Here is a 17,010-nt window from a genome sequence, read left to right as displayed (position 1 = left end):
CTAGGCCTATAGATAGAGAGACGAGTATCGAGTCTAACATCATCATTGACTTTCGTCTGGGGGGGGGGGCTGTGACAGTTTGCGTAACCGAGTCCGTCCATTGTCCCTGGCAGCAGCTGTTCTTAGGAGGACACAAGCATTTTCTTGTTTGAAGTAACGTCTGTATTTTATAAGATAAGATAAGGTTTAATAACTGTAACTTCTCATTTAATGTATTATAGCACTGACCTATATTACGACTTTCGAAATTTTCCGGAAGTCCAGTCCCGCCAATGTATGTCTGCTTGGCACTTTAATATGATCAAGGACAATCTAGGTATTTAATTAATTTTATTTACAAAAACTATTTCGTTTACCCTGGTTTCATTATGATAATTTTAAAAATCCGTTTGATTTTTCCGTCAGTTTAACATTTAATTCATATTTCAAGGCTTCAAGTAGACCTACTTTACGCAATTATATCTTTTGATTTTTCTAAATTATTATTTTTAGCTTCCTTTGGCACCTGGCTTCTTGCCGCTAAGAAAACCACATTATTTAATAATTGCTTTGTCTATGTTTCTTAATTATCAATAATAAAGTTATATATCTTGTTTTCTGCATTTAGGATATTTTTAAAGAATGTCTGATTCAGAGCAAGAATTTTTGGATGAGCAAGATGAATTGGTAATAAATTTATGTAGTTCTAGCTTAGATATTGTGTAATCTAGACTAGTCTGTCAAGAGTTACGGAGTTGAAAGTTATTGTTAATCAACTTAAATTTAAATTAATAAATTTAAATCCTTGTCCTTATGGCAAAGTTATGGATTAATCACTTAATGAAAGTTGAAATAATGAAAGTAGTCTTGACTGTAGACCATCTGATGATCTATTAAATTTAAAAGTATTAATTATCTATGACTCTTCATAACTAATTGTCTTAATTGTCTTAATCTCTATTTCTATCATAGTATCATCTTTGATTTGTGACAGTAGACTCAGTAGAGAGTATCTGAGTATGTCTAGTATGAGTATGATTTATGATTATTCTAGATCTAGAGTAAAGTGCGAAGTTCGAGCAGCCCCGATTTGTCAAGAGGCTCGAACAGTTCACCTTTTATTGCTTTTATTTGAATGTTTACCAAATTACTACTATATTGCTACTGCGCATGCACCTTTTTTCTTTACTTCCGACGCATACTATTTCTTTTCCTTGTAAAGGCTAAGTTCATGGTGAGGTCAAACTCAGGAGGTGTGGAATTATTCTTTTTTACTACCCGGTAGTGAAGGAAATGGGTAATGGGCTTAAGGCTATTTTTAAGTCTAATTGCTCATCAGCTTAAAGAGACTATTTGAAGTTGTGGAGGGTGGGAAATGGTGCAATGGATGGTGTTCCTGCGCTGGAGTAAAAAGAAAATGACTTTATAGTGAAAATTAAATATCAAAACATGTTTTTAGATATATTTATATTTTCTCTGATCTGTTCGAACCTTCCATGAACCCGATCGAGCTTACTAACTGGGGAAAAATCAGCTCGAGGAAAAGTATGCTTGGCAATACTTACCCTACACCTCTTTGACTTCGCCTAGTGATACATTAAATCCAATCTATTTTCATAGAAAAAAGGACGAGGAATTCAAAGATACCATCAGTTTTTTCATAGGTCAGACCGTTACAGTGCTATAAAAATCCAAACTTGAAAATTGCTGCCAGTGGGCTTAATGCACTCGAACTTCGCACTTTACTTTAGATCTAATTTAATTATTCTAATATGATCTAGAGTTCTAGACCTAGAGTCTAGAGAGTGACTAGAGATCAAGCCAATCTTAGTCAATCTAGCATTTTAAAATTCTAGCTAGATTGTACTATTTTTTCTTGATTATTAAATATTAGTAATGTCAGTAAATGACTCTAAATGAGTAATGATAATCTTAAGTCTTAATCTTAAAAATCTAATTCTAAACTCTAAACTAGTCTAAACTTAAGTCTAAAAAGCTAAGATTATTATTCTTAGTCTAGACTCTAGTGAAACTCTAGTCTAGATAATATAATCTAAATCTAGAATAGATTCTTACTCTACTCTAGAGTTCTAGAGTCTAGAATAGAAGTAATCAGTAATCTCATCTTTCATCTCTCATTCTCTGACTGTGTCCCTTCTGACTTTTGGGGCATAGGCCACCAACCAGCTTCCTCCACACTCCAGGCATCTCGGTTCTGGGGGAGTCTCTCCAACTGTCCCCATGTCTTGCCCATCTGCTTTGCTTCTGCTTCCAAATCATGGCGCCATGTATTCCTGGGCTAGATCTAGAATCTGGATTATTGAAATTATTCTAGATGGACCTCCAGATAGATCTAGATCTAGTAAAAAAAATTTATAAATAAAGTCTAGTCTTAGTTTAAGTTTTTAGATCAGTCATCAGATCATCATCTTAAGACAGTTAAGAATCTAGATTTAGACTAATACTAGTTATTACTAGTACTAGTAAGTAAGTAATAGTCTGACTCTATAGACTAGTCTTCTATTAATTAAGAGTACTTATTAATTATGAGCTTATACTGTAGTGTAATACTATACTAGACTGTGCGTCTATAGCCATAGCATTATCTATATCTAGATCTACTTTGTTATAGTTTAGATATATATATATAATATAGTCTATGACTATACTTACTCAGTAGACCTCTAGCTCTACTAGTTACTATATGACTAGTGACTTGCGCTGAGATTTTGATTTAAGTGAGAAGGATTCGCGCAAGACGTCGACCTCACTCTCTGGCCCTAAAGCCCATCCTTTTCCGGAAGCAAGATTTCGTCAAGATGTCCTGGGGCGAGTTTGGGTGCAGTGGATGACCAGAGACTTTCTGTGTCTTGTCCTGCTCTAGAGTGCTCCACAGGACTGTGCTGGTAGTTGCCTTTCTGTCCGATTTGTCAAGTTTTGTGACATTTCGCACAGGCCGCAAAGTCCAGACTTCACATTCTAGGTTTGACAGAACCTCAGTGTACTAAGTGCCATGGACACGTCAGATACCCTCTACCTCGTTTTGCCGGCCTAGTAACTAGCTTGAGAATGACTCCAACAAATGAGATTTTGAGATCTTTTCTAGATTGCTTGACTCTGTGCTGTCTACTGTTCTAGATCTAGAATCTTGATAGTTATCTATAGAATCTAGTGTTAATCAACTTCTAAAGTGAGTTAGTCTTCGATTCTGAAGATTAAGGATGAGATCATAATGTATCTAATAGTAAAGTAAAATAGATTAGTTATAAGTTATCTTCTCTAGATTATAACCTAGATTCTAGATCAATTAATTAGATATATATATGCAGTTCTCTTATTCTATATAGATAGATAGATGAGAGTTGATATAGATATCGATTTTACTTTGACAGAGTCACTCAGTCACACTTATTGTTTGTTGCTATTTGTATCTCTTAGTTAATAATGGGAATGGGAGAGAACTGGGCAATAGAGTCACAATATTTATGTTTGTAATAGGTTTTAACTAAATTCACTAGCTACAAACTAAAATGAAACTTAAATGAAAGAACACTTAGATATATATGTCTTTTTTTTTTTTTTATTTAATGGCTAAATAGAACAATGCATTAATTAAGAAACTCTTCCATCATGCAAAAGAAAATTGTGTATTACTTGCTTTAATTAACAATTTGAAACAAAAACACATAAAATTTATATTTGGCAAAGATCTACTTGATATGTAAATAATTCAAGGTACTTTGAGAAAGAAACTATTCTGTTTTATCATGGCTTTTGAGATCTCTGATGTTTTATTTTATTTTAAATTTTATACAATATTCATAGAGAGGCTCAGATGTATATTGTGATTCATAATAAGAATAGACATTTTCTTCTTCACAAGGGTTACAATCTCAAAATATAGGTGCATTAATAAAAAAAAAAGGAAATTAATTTAAAAGAATTCAAATGTTAATATGAATTCATGTGTTTAGTGTAGACTCAGTCTTAAATTGTAAATCATTAACTTTTTTTTTTCAGCCTCCAGATGAAATAAGTGGCCCATCAATTTTGCTAAAGTCACCCCCAAGACCTGGACCCAAGGATGAAGCTTATGAAGAAAAACTGGTATTGACGATAAGACTTCTGAATAGTTTTCACATTAGCTTGTTTTTATTTCTGTTCTTCAATTTTAACAATTTGCGTGTGTCAGCATTTTATCTACTAACAAATATTTTAATATGGTTCCTTCATCATATAGGAAAAAGACAGGAGCAATCGATTCAACTTTTTGCTGAAACAAACAGAATTGTTCGCTCATTTCATGCAAACTGGGGCCCAGGCTGGTGGAGGGGGTCCAACTAGTCCATTAAAAATGAAAGGCCGGCCAAGACTTCACAAAACTGATGAGAAATCTAAGCTGGTGGCAGCAGGAGAGTATGTTTATTTATTTATATATTTTTTTTCATTTTCGTAGTTAAGTTCAAACCAGTTTGCAAATATTTCTTAGATTCCAGTGCTCATAATGTATTGTTTAAAGAAATTTTTTAAAATTCAAAAATGGTAGGCATAAATTATGTTCTAATGGATATCTCCGTGTGCAGTCACCGTCATAGAAGGACAGAAGAGGAAGAAGATGAGGAACTTCTAACAGAAGCAAAGAAATCTGGAAATGTACTTTTGAGATTTGAAGCAAGTCCATCCTGTGAGTAATAGTAGTTGTATTTTCATTGTACTCAAGTGTTACCATTTATTTGTTGTTTTTTTATACAAATAACTGCAATTTGTAATTTTACTCCTTCTTAAACTTTTGAACTGTTTTGATGTCCGTATCAGATGTAAAGGGTGGAGAAATGAGAGACTATCAAATTAGAGGTTTGAATTGGATGATCTCCCTTTATGAGAATGGTATCAATGGTATTCTAGCCGATGAAATGGTGAGTGACTGTGTTGAGCGTTTGTATTTGTAGATTTTAGCTAAACATTTTATTTGTATGTTACTGGTAGTCCATTTAATTGTGGCTTACTTATGAGCCTCAAGGCTGTTGACGTGACGCCTTAGGCATAGCCATATTAAGATTTGCTAGTGAGATTTAAGTGAGAAGTACAGAGACATTGTGGGAAGCGTGGTCGAGAGGCTAAGTGCGCTTGACTTAGAACATGGGTCTCTCAGCTCAGGAAGAAAAACAAACAATCTGAAAAATGGCCAGCTCCTCTACCACTGAAGCAAAAGCCACCTTAACTTGCGCCATTTGTGGACGGGAATGTCTCTCCAAAATAGGGCTCCACAGCCACACGAGGATGTGTGCTCTGAGATTAACCATAGTCGTTCTATGACTGAAGGAGGCCAATATATATTTTTTTGTTATTGTGAAAATATCATGTGATATTTTAAGTTATTGCTTTCCTTCTTGTAATGCTGTAATTTTATTAGCTGTTTAGTTTGGTCTATGTAATATCATTGATGTTGTGTTCATCTTCTTTTTGTACCTTAGGGTCTCGGCAAAACATTACAGACCATTTCTCTGTTGGGCTACATGAAACATTACCGTAACATTCCTTCCCCTCATTTGGTCATTTGTCCAAAATCCACATTGGCCAACTGGGAAGCTGAAGTTCAGCGCTGGGTTCCTTCACTTAGAGCAGTTTGTCTAATAGGTGACCAGGAAAAAAGAGTAAGTAGGATGCCATTCCAAGTAGCCATACTGTTATAATGTGTAGTCGCTTGAAGTCTGAAATTCTATTGGTACATTGTCTCCAATATGTTGGCAGGCTGCTTTTATCCGAGATGTTCTAGTACCTGGGGAATGGGATGTGTGCATCACTTCCTATGAGATGTGCATCAGAGAGAAATCAGTCATGAAAAAATTCAACTGGAGATACATCGTCATTGATGAAGCTCACAGAATTAAAAATGAAAAGTCAAAAGTAAGTCTAAACTTTGTATGTTTTACGTGGTATGAATATTTCTGTCATTGAATGGCTTAATATTATTGGATAATATTGACCATTTGTTCACTTCAGCTTTCAGAAATTGTCAGAGAATTTAAATCCACCAATAGATTGTTATTGACAGGAACACCTCTACAAAACAATCTTCATGAACTGTGGGCGCTGTTAAACTTTCTTCTACCTGATGTCTTTAATAACTCAGAGGTCAGTCTTTAGAACTGTATCATGCTTTTAATTTCTTCATTTATGTGTGTTCTCAATGCTAGTTTGATCCATTGTCAACCTTATATATCAACACTTGTATTTCAGGACTTTGATGCTTGGTTCACTGCCAATAAATGTTTTGGAGATCAAGAATTGGTGGAGAGATTGCATGCTGTAAGTGTCTATAGTTTTTTTTTTTTGTTTTGGTACCTTGCTACTTTTCATCTTGAGAGAAACTGTTTTTGGTCCTGATATTGACATCAATGTCTTTTCATTATTTGATGAAGCTGTCATGATTTATTCTATCTGATTATCAGGTCCTGCGTCCATTTTTGTTAAGACGTATCAAGTCTGATGTGGAGAAAAAACTTCTTCCTAAAAAAGAAACCAAAGTTTTCATAGGACTTAGTAAAATGCAAAGAGAATTGTAAGTTTTTTTCTTATTGTCTGTCAACTTATTAGATAGTGTTTTGTTTGTTTAGACTGTATTCAATAGCACACTTTGACAAATCTTGTAATATATATACTTTGTCCACTCATTGATAAACTCAGTTGTACCTGTTCATTCTTTTAGTATAGCACACTTGTAGTTTCTATGTACTCAGTAAACATCTCACCATGTCATTTTCTGTGTTTAGAACAACCTTTTGAATTTTATTTATTCACTTAACTTAGTTTGAATATTATTTCTATGTTTACATTGGCTTCATTTGGCCAGCTCTGGTATGGTTTCTACTAACCCTCTGCTCATAATGATTGGGCACACACAGGCTAAGCTGCAAAATTATTACTATTTTTTAATTATTTTTTTTTTTACTGTTCCGTAGGTACACTAAGATTTTAATGAAGGATATCGACATAGTGAATGGGGCTGGTCGTTCTGACAAGATGAGACTGCTGAATATTTTGATGCAACTGAGAAAATGTTGTAACCATCCTTACTTATTTGATGGCATGGAACCTGGTGAGAAAATTTGGAGCCTGATTCAAATATAAGCACCTAGTTTAAATAGTAGCACTTGAATCAAATAGTGAATGAAAAAAAAAATGTTCTTGTTTCTCTGCTTAGGTCCCCCATACACTACAGATCAACATTTGGTGGATAATTGTGGGAAAATGGTTATTTTAGATAAACTGCTACCCAGACTCAAAGAGCAAGGTAAGAATGGTGTACTGTGACTAAAGATTAAATACTGAAACAAAATAATACTGAAATCTTTTCTTTAGTACAAAGTCAGCACCAGCAAATAATAAGCATTCAAATAGTTCCAACTCATTTGATTTCCGACACAACACTGTATTTTTTTGGTGATAGTTTTTTTTCATTTGTTTATGTCTATCATTCGTTTTTTTTTTTCGACTTTGTATTCACTTTTTTAGAATGGTTTTGAAATTTTTAAGTAATTCACTGATTGAAATAACAGACCTGCCTACCGTTACGCAAAATGCGTATTCGTTACGCAAAATCTCCCAAAAATGACCGTCAGTACGCAAATACGCATTGAACCCGTCGCGTTACGCTTTTCGTATCCTTTTTTCCCCCCTCTCTTGACTAGCTTACGAGCGGTCACGGAGGTCACGCTAAGCCGTTTTGTTTTGTTGGCCGGGGGGGGGGGGGGGGAACAGAAAAGGTGGGGGAACACATTGTGTCCAGATCTATACGTTGATTGGTTCTTAAAAGCAATTAGATTTAGTCTAGAAATGAAGAACGCGAGAGTGAGGGAGTGGCGGGTTGGTACCAGGTTGGTACCGTCAGTTAGCTGATACACCAACGTGACTTTTTTTTTTTTTGTAAGTTCATTAGTAGAAATTAATAATTTTGAATCCCTGATTCCCGTATTCATTTGTATAGAAAAAATATCGAAGTGCTATCGATTCAAAACACATTGAGTGACATTGTAGATATCTAGTCTAGATCTATATCTGGATTCTAGATCTAGAATCTAGATAACTTGTTATACAGGAATAGATCTAGCTAGACATTACGATTGATGATTACGTTATGTCATGAGTCTCTACATTACTCTACAATCTAAATCCAATTTAGTTGCAGTATGATTTAGATTGACTAGATCTAGATCGATAACATCTACTACCATCTAGTCTAGATCTAGACTAGATTAAATTCTTAGTCTTAGTATAGAATAGATCAAGGATGAAGGTAGGCTTACGAAAGTTTGGAGTAGACCTACGTTTGTAGCGGATCCACGGCATCGGTAACACTCTTGAGCCCAGATCTAGAGTAGATTATATTCATTATATAGACATAGATCCAAATCTAGTCTAGATATCATCTCTATTGTCGTATTGATTTAGATTGTAGATCTAATCATGACATCTAGATCTAATATTATATATATTAATATATATATATATATGATATATATATGATATATATATATGACAAAACAGTGGTTCGCGTAAGTGTTACACATTCTGGTGCCAAAATACGCATTTTGACCATCAGCGTTACGCATTTGGACTTTTTTTGGTAGGCAGGTCTGAAATAATGAACAAAGATTCTGTGCAGAGGTTTAATTTTTAAAAAAATCATTTTTAAAAAATGAAATATCGTTACATTTAAGGGAAACTAAAGAATTTCTGTGTTTTTTTTAAATACAAGTGGAAAAAAAAGCCCTTAGAATAATTCAGTTTACACAATCTCATCCAAATGTGTTTTTGTTGTAGGGTCTCGAGTTTTGATCTTCAGCCAAATGACTCGAATGTTGGATATCCTTGAAGACTATTGTTTTTGGAAATGTTATGAGTATTGTCGTTTGGATGGACAAACACCTCATGAAGAACGACAAGTAAACATGTTCTCTTTTCTTTTTAGCAGCGTACTCACTTTCTTTGCAATGAAATATATTTAATGTATACAAAGTTAAATTGATGTAGAAATAATGAAGAAAGTATAGCGACATTAAGGTATTATTTAACTGGGATTGAATAGTATAGCTGTTTAAGTTTATGTATGCAAATATAGTTTATAGAGTGGATCTAAGTCTTTTAAATGTAACTATATAGAATAGGTCACACACCCCTTCCCCCCTCCTGGGTTGAAATGCATAATTGTGATGATTTGTTCTTACCAGAAATCCATCATGGACTTCAACCATCCAAATAGTAGCAAGTTTGTTTTCATGTTGAGTACCAGAGCTGGAGGCCTGGGCATCAATCTGGCCACTGCTGATATTGTCTTACTCTTTGACTCAGACTGGAACCCTCAAGTGGATTTACAAGCCATGGTAACATAAAGCAATGACCTGAACATAGTTTTTAAACATACATTTACCATTATCTTAGTCTACAAATACAACTTTGTCCTGAAAATTGTGTCTTTTTTAAGTACAAAGTATATTCTTGCCACTTCATTAACTACGAACACAGCTTTCAATTTGTTTGACTGTAATTTTGTTTCCAGGATCGTGCTCATCGTATTGGCCAGATGAAACAGGTCCATGTGTTTAGATTTATTACTGACAACACAGTGGAAGAGAGAATTGTTGAGAGAGCAGAGATGAAGTTACGTTTGGACAATGTTGTCATTCAGCAAGGTAAACTTTTCTTATGTATCCTGACATATCTTTCACAATGTTATAATTTAAAAGATATGGTAGACTTCCATAGACTGGAATGTCTTTCTCTAACTATTGAGTATTACTAATCTCAAGCTTAGATCTGCAGACCAAGTGGTGATCAGGAATCATTTCCCTTAGAGTTTCAAACTCCGTGAATAATTTTTTTCTTCATAAAAATGCCATTAGTTCTTTTTTAGATTATTATTCAGATAAATTTAAAAAAATGGTCTAAAAGATTTAGGATTTTTTTTTTAGACATGTTACTCTTAATTCGTCTTGTGTTATATGAAATGTTAACGTTGTCAAGCATTATTCTACTCTAGTCTTACTTAATTTTATCTTGGCAGGTCGTCTAGTGGATCAAAACACCAACAAACTAGGTAAAGATGAAGTGTTGAACATGATTCGCCATGGAGCCAGTCATGTGTTTGCTAGCAAAGAGAGTGAGATCACAGAAGAAGACATTGATGCTATATTAGCAAGAGGAGAAAAGAAGGTCAGTAAATAGCTCTTGCACCTTAAACTTGTGTCAGTAACTAGCTCCTCTCTCCTGTATGTCATCACATCATGTCAGTAGCTAGCTCCTCTCTCCTGTATGTCACCACATCATGTCAGTAGCTAGCTCCTCTCTCCTGTATGTCACCACATCATGTCAGTAGCTAGCTCCTCTCTCCTGTATGTCATCACATCATGTCAGTAGCTAGCTCCTCTCTCCTGTATGTCACCACATCATGTCAGTAGCTAGCTCCTCTCTCCTGTATGTCACCACATCATGTCAGTAGCTAGCTCCTCTCTCCTGTATGTCATCACATCATGTCAGTAGCTAGCTCCTCTCTCCTATATGTCATCACATCATGTCAGTAGCTATCTCCTCTCTCCTGTATGTCACCACATTATGTTTACAGTACAGATTATACCTTATTATTAATACTCTGTTTATGCATTATTTCACCATGTTTACATTACAGATTATACCTTATTATTAATACTCTGTTTATGCATTATTTCACCATGTTTACATTACAGATTATACCTTATTATTAATACTCTGTTTATGCATTATTTCACCATGTTTACATTACAGATTATACCTTATTATTAATACTCTGTTTATGCATTATTTCACCATGTTTACATTACAGATTATACCTTATTATTAATACTCTGTTTATGCATTATTTCACCATGTTTACATTACAGATTATACCTTATTATTAATACTCTGTTTATGCATTATTTCACCATGTTTACATTACAGATTATACCTTATTATTAATACTCTGTTTATGCATTATTTCACCATGTTTACATTACAGATTATACCTTATTATTAATACTCTGTTTATGCATTATTTCACCATGTTTACATTACAGATTATACCTTATTATTAATACTCTGTTTATGCATTATTTCACCATGTTTACATTACAGATTATACCTTATTATTAATACTCTGTTTATGCATTATTTCACCATGTTTACATTACAGATTATACCTTATTATTAATACTCTGTTTATGCATTATTTCACCATGTTTACATTACAGATTATACCTTATTATTAATACTCTGTTTATGCATTATTTCATCATGTTTACATTACAGATACCTTATGATTAGTATTCTGTTTATGCGTTATTTCATCATGTTTACATTACAGATTATACCTTATGATTAGTATTCTGTTTATGCGTTCTTTCTTTCTTTTTCTTACCAGACTGAAGAGCTAAAAGAAAAAATGGACCAACTTGGAGAAAGTAGTTTGCGGACATTCACAATGGATGCCCCTGACAGTGTCTATCAGTTTGAAGGGGAAGACTACAGAGAGAAACAGAAACTTGGAACCATCGGGGCCTGGATTGAACCTCCCAAGAGAGAACGCAAAGCCAACTATGCTGTGGATGCTTATTTTAGAGAGGCTCTACGAGTCAGTGAACCCAAAACACCAAAAGTAAGTTTTAAATTCTTAGAGGAAGAGATACTTATACTTAAAATGCTAAGGAAATAATCTTTGATTTAAAAAAAAATTGTTTCTTGATCAAATTTAAACCCAAAAGATGTTTTCATTATTAGGGGCCTCAGGAGTAATAAGATATTTTATTTTCTGGGATGAAACTGCACTTAGTGTTTTTACAATTCATTTTTTTTTTATATCTGGAATTATTAAAAGAAGTTATTGTTTCCATTATTATGCTTTATAAAACACTTTATCTTTTCCAAAAGACCTTAGGAAGTGCTGGCTGAATGTTTCTAGTATATAATTAAGCACAATAAGATTTGTTGAAATTCACATTGGTGCTGTTCATCACAGAAAATGTTTTTGAATGATCCTTGAATAATGTCTAGTGCTATTTAACATGCACAATTTTAAAGAGGTGGTGAGTTGGTGGTAGTAGGAAGATGTACCCAAACAATTGGATACAAAATTACTATGCAACATTTGGGTCATGAGTCCTTCATCAACTACAAACAAAAAAAAGACAAAACATTTAACATAAAATGGGTTAATTGTTAAAATTTAATTGTCTGATGTTGATGGCTATTGAAGAAGAAAAATAATTACACCTGCTAGTATTGTTTATGGTTTTTCTTTTCTTTAATTTCTAGATCTATGTTTAAAATAAAGTCTGTCAGGCTATGTTATTGATTCCTTCAATGTATATAAAAAAAATCTTTTTTGAAGTAACGTCTGTGATATATAAGAAATCACAATGTGTTTATGATTTCCATTCTTGTACATTCCAGGCACCTCGACCTCCTAAACAACCCAGCATTCAAGATTTCCAGTTTTTTCCTCCTAGACTTTTTGAGCTTTTAGACAAAGAAATTTATTATTTTAGGAAAACTATTGGCTATAAGGTATGAAAATTAAGATTTGAAATCATAGTTTTATATGCATCTTAACTTGTCTCAATCCCTACTATACTAATAGAATTTTCTGGAGAGCAACTTGCAGCCCTATACTCAGAAAAAAACTTAAACCTAAGTCTTTTTATCCAACTATACAACTTGTTAAGAGAGACCTATCTCATTTTGATAATTTGACTGCAATTTCTTAAGTGAAAACTACATCACATGGACTTGATAAGTGAAAACATGATTATCTGAATTAATATGTGAAACCCAATCAACTTGATTATCTGACTTAAATGTAAAACCCAATTAACTTGATTATCTGACTTAACAACCTAATGTGGAAACTGCCTCTCAACTTGACCATCATGTTCCACTTGTCGAGTTCAAACCTGTCACCATTTTATTTACATGTCCCAGGTTCCCACTGACTTAAATGTAAAACCCAATTAACTTGATTATCTGACTTAACAACCTAATGTGGAAACTGCCTCTCAACTTGACCATCATGTTCCACTTGTCAAGTTCAAACTTGTCACCATTTTATTTATTTACATGTCCCAGGTTCCCACTGACTTAAATGTAAAACCCAATTAACTTGATTATCTGACTTAACAACCTAATGTGTAAACTGCCTCTCAACTTGACCATCATGCTCCACTTGTCAAGTTCAAACCTGTCACCATTTTATTTACATGCCCCAGGTTCCCAAAAATCCAGAGTTTGGTGCTGATGCTGACAGAATTCGTAAGGAAGAACAAGCTAAAATTGACCAATCAGCTCCCTTAGATGAAGAAGAGTTGGCAGAGAAAGAATCTTTACTGAAAGAGGTAAATAACTTCCTGATGATCATTGTCTAATTTTTCACTTTACTGTCTCACGTCTCGTGGTAACGTACAAACCTTAAGCTATCGCACCCGTGACTTATATATAAGCTTATGACAAACCATCTTGTGGTTTCATCAGAAACTTTTCAGCCCAAACCACCAAAATATCCTCTCAACTTTCCACCTTGAAAGCAAATACACTCCATAACAAGGGTGCAATCAAGTTTTTAAAATAATAATCTTTTTTTTTTTAAAATAATATGAAAATTTGAAATTTGTTTTACGCAACAAAGTGTTAGGAAAAAAATGTTTCAGGATGAAAAGTTGTGATTACTAGTATCAGCTCTTTAAAATTCTAAGTGTTTATTTACATGTTACTTTTATCAGCTGTTTAAAATTCTAAATGTTAAAGAAAAACTAGTTATTTTAACCTGTTATATTTAATTTAACAAGGTGCAAAGAGTCAGATAATGTCATCACTGCTTTCATCTTACACCCACTGTGTAGGTCTGTAGAGTGAATGTAATGTTTTGTTTTTGTATTTCTCACTAGGGTTTTACAAACTGGAGCAAAAGAGACTTCCAACAGTTTATCAAAGCCAATGAGAAATTTGGTCGAGATGACATTGAAAGTATTGCCAGAGAAGTGGAGGGAAAGACACCTGAAGAGGTAAGATTCTAAGTGACTGAAGAGTGTCTGTTACACCTCAGTAGTCTGGTTTTTGGCCAGTCACTGTTTGGCACTGTTGTTTAATAGTTTTCCTATCTCACAATGTCAAGGTGAACCAGTACAGTAGTGTCTTCTGGGAAAGATGTAATGAACTTCAAGATATAGAGCGTATTATGGCTCAGATAGAAAGGGGTGAAGCCAGAATTCAAAGAAGGATTAGCATCAAGAAAGCACTAGATGCCAAGGTAAGAAGTAACACAAAGTCAATCTGCTAGTAAATATAAAATAATCCAGAACTAAGCACTTACATATATATTTTTACTTGCTGATTTGACTTTTTTTGTGTGTAACCAACTAGATGTCTAGGTACAGAGCTCCATTCCATCAACTCCGAATCCAGTATGGAACTAACAAAGGCAAGAACTACACTGAAGAGGAGGACAGATTCTTGGTGTGCATGTTACACAAACTTGGTTTTGACAAGGAAAATGTGTACGACGAATTGAGACAAGCTGTGCGCCAGGCACCACAATTCAGATTTGATTGGTTCATTAAATCAAGGACAGCTATGGTTAGTTTTCTATCACAGTCATACTTAACTCTTTCTCTACTAATTGACAATGCCAACATTGATTTGACCCCATTAAACTAAATTGAGTTTTGGATTTTTGAAATTTAATTTGTGATGTGTAAAAAGAGCCTGCATTCCCCTACAATTCAATACTAAATATAACATTCTCTGAGAACAAACTAAAAAGTTATTGGAGTTTAATCATAACAGGATAGTGAAATACTGTTAAGGCCTCCGCGCGGTGTTGATTCTTGGCAATCTGTCTAGTGTAGATCTGACTGGAAGTAACGCTGAACTCAACTACTTCAGTAACACCGGCGAAAGGCCGAAACAATCAAATATGTAGTCGACGCTGGTATGTTGTTCTACAAATATGTTTAATACTCAAGAAGGGAATCGTCCGATGTCAGTTATGTCGTACTCAAGTCTACTACTCTACAAGAAGCGTCTTCTTTTTTAGCGTCGCTTAGAGCGTTCTTGTTTTTTAACCAACTTTACGTCATCGTCGCTAAGTAAAACTTTACCCTATTCCCGAAACAAATAACTAATTCCTAATCATGTCATAACAATACAAATGAGCAAAATGAATAATTCTATCAGAATGAGGAAAATAATTACGGAGAGAAAGAATTCACATTTCCCATCTTCTTTTAGAATTGAGTTATGCATTTTGTTAGCAAATAAGCATCTAGGTTTTTGAAAGTATTGATAAGCTTATGTTTTTCAAGTTGTAGATTATTTTTTTTTAGCACTGCAGACTTAAATTTTTTTAGCTCTTCCATTTGTGGTTCCATTTTGATAAATTTTGTTAAAAACATTAAAAGTTCAATTTTGCATCCTTAGTTTATTGTGGAGATCCCAAATCCTTGGCTTGTCTCGTTTGTTTAAAGCTACTGATTGATCTTGTTTACTTCTTTGTCTAGGAGCTCCAGAGGAGATGCAACACTTTGATCACACTGATAGAGCGTGAGAACATGGAACTAGAGGAGAAAGAAAAGGCGGAGAGAAAGAAGAAAGGAGGAAAGACAGCGGCTAAAGGGGTGAAGAGAAAGAGCGAAGCCACGCCCACCAAGCCAACAAACAGTGCCAAGAAGAAGAAAGCTTAAAACCAATGAGAGAGCGCGTTGTGTATAGAGAACATTGTCCTAACGGGAGGGGGGGAGGGTCATGTTGAAAGAAGATTTTTATTGTTGTGCAGATCTGATCTAGTTTGACAACTAGGGTCCAGCCAAGCCATTGTTAATATGAATGATTGATTACTATGTGCTGGTAGCATATAATTCTGATCCACTGGAATAAATCATTTCAATTTCTTGATGATTTTGCTTTCTCATTAACATATATATGCCCTGTACAGTCATTGTGCATTATTGTATAACATAAACAGTAAGTGGTGGAGAAGGCATAGCTACTGATAGCTCCGTTGTCACATAAAATATTTTTTAGTTTGTATTCATTGTTTTTGTAGTTTTCCTGTACATCCCTCTAGTTTGGCGTCCCTAGTTAGGGTGGCCTATTGCCCCTGAATGATTGTATTTGTTGTATGTAGTTTTGATGTTGTTCATTTTGAATATGATGTCTTTATCATTTATACATGAAATAAACTACTCTTCTTGGGATCTTTTTGATTTCCATTCATCTACTTTAACTTGTATGAGTAACAAATACCTGTTCAAAGATGTACTTCCATAAATCATTCTTAACACGAATCATTTGGTTCAGTCTTGCTAAGCATTACTTTTGTGACTTGGTTGATGGGGTCTGAATTAAAAAGCCAGAAAGACAAGACATTTTGGTTGGTTGTGCCTGTCACAAGAAGTAGAACCAATAGTTGAAGAGACTCCCAACAATAATAGTCTTTGAAGTTGACATTGTTATGTGACCTCATAACTGACCTTTAAAAATTAACTTCATAAATGTTGAGCTCTTCAAAATTAGACTAAGAGATTAGCGATTAGCTGCAATTAGCACTTAAATATTTCTGGAGTGTAAAATTTAGGATTTGATGTGCAGTTAAAATTCTGTAACTTTGAGATTGAGATATATTTTTTTTATGAATTTTAACCAAATCTTGCTTTCTCTTTGCATGATTGTTATAGTAATGTTCAGTCATTTAGTGATTTGATCCATGACTTAATGAACTAGTTGGCTCAAACCTTGACAAGATTCTCATTCTTAGCTAGTTCTCTTTCTTAGGCTAGACTAGTTTTGTGTAAGGATTTATCTAGCACTCAACTGCTCTGATTTAATGTGCACATCTGTCTGATGTCTCAATCTCTAGGTTCAACTGAATTCTTTCGACAAATAGTAAGGCCTCAGTGTGATACACATAAGTTCATTGTTTGGGTCACAAAACTTGTAGGCCTATGATTCAATTGTTACATTGTGTGAGTT

The 17,010-nt window shown here is 34.2% G+C and overlaps 1 protein-coding gene across 1 annotated transcript; it reads left to right on the top strand.

The window, feature by feature from the left end:
* Positions 1 to 297: 297 nt before the first annotated feature.
* Positions 298 to 16,233, top strand: LOC106051202 (SWI/SNF-related matrix-associated actin-dependent regulator of chromatin subfamily A member 5-like). The gene is made up of 24 exons (XM_056038523.1): positions 298 to 316; positions 608 to 666; positions 4,000 to 4,086; positions 4,220 to 4,395; positions 4,563 to 4,663; positions 4,795 to 4,895; positions 5,454 to 5,633; positions 5,731 to 5,886; positions 5,983 to 6,114; positions 6,220 to 6,288; positions 6,432 to 6,541; positions 6,942 to 7,078; positions 7,184 to 7,273; positions 8,803 to 8,924; positions 9,210 to 9,362; positions 9,539 to 9,671; positions 10,043 to 10,191; positions 11,414 to 11,647; positions 12,442 to 12,555; positions 13,254 to 13,379; positions 13,929 to 14,045; positions 14,156 to 14,290; positions 14,404 to 14,616; positions 15,540 to 16,233. Exons 2-24 carry the CDS (start codon positions 622 to 624, stop codon positions 15,720 to 15,722), a joined length of 3,063 nt encoding a protein of 1,020 aa, XP_055894498.1. The 5' UTR covers positions 298 to 316; positions 608 to 621; the 3' UTR covers positions 15,723 to 16,233.
* Positions 16,234 to 17,010: the final 777 nt, after the last annotated feature.

The sequence above is a fragment of the Biomphalaria glabrata genome, chromosome 8 (assembly GCF_947242115.1).
Source record: "Biomphalaria glabrata chromosome 8, xgBioGlab47.1, whole genome shotgun sequence".
NCBI lineage: Eukaryota > Metazoa > Mollusca > Gastropoda > Planorbidae > Biomphalaria > Biomphalaria glabrata.
Note: the sequence above shows the minus strand (reverse complement) of the source record. Positions and strands in the feature narration are given on the sequence as shown.

What these genes read in the sequence shown, in the direction of transcription:
- LOC106051202 (XM_056038523.1), top strand. Translation starts at nt 622, where the DNA reads ATGTCTGATTCAGAGCAAGAATTTTTGGATGAGCAAGATGAATTG. An exon ending in AAGCTTATGAAGAAAAACTG is followed by an intron (nt 4,087 to 4,219) that starts GTATTGACGATA and finishes TTCATCATATAG; the next exon opens with GAAAAAGACAGGAGCAATCG. An exon ending in AGGGAAAGACACCTGAAGAG is followed by an intron (nt 14,046 to 14,155) that starts GTAAGATTCTAA and finishes CACAATGTCAAG; the next exon opens with GTGAACCAGTACAGTAGTGT.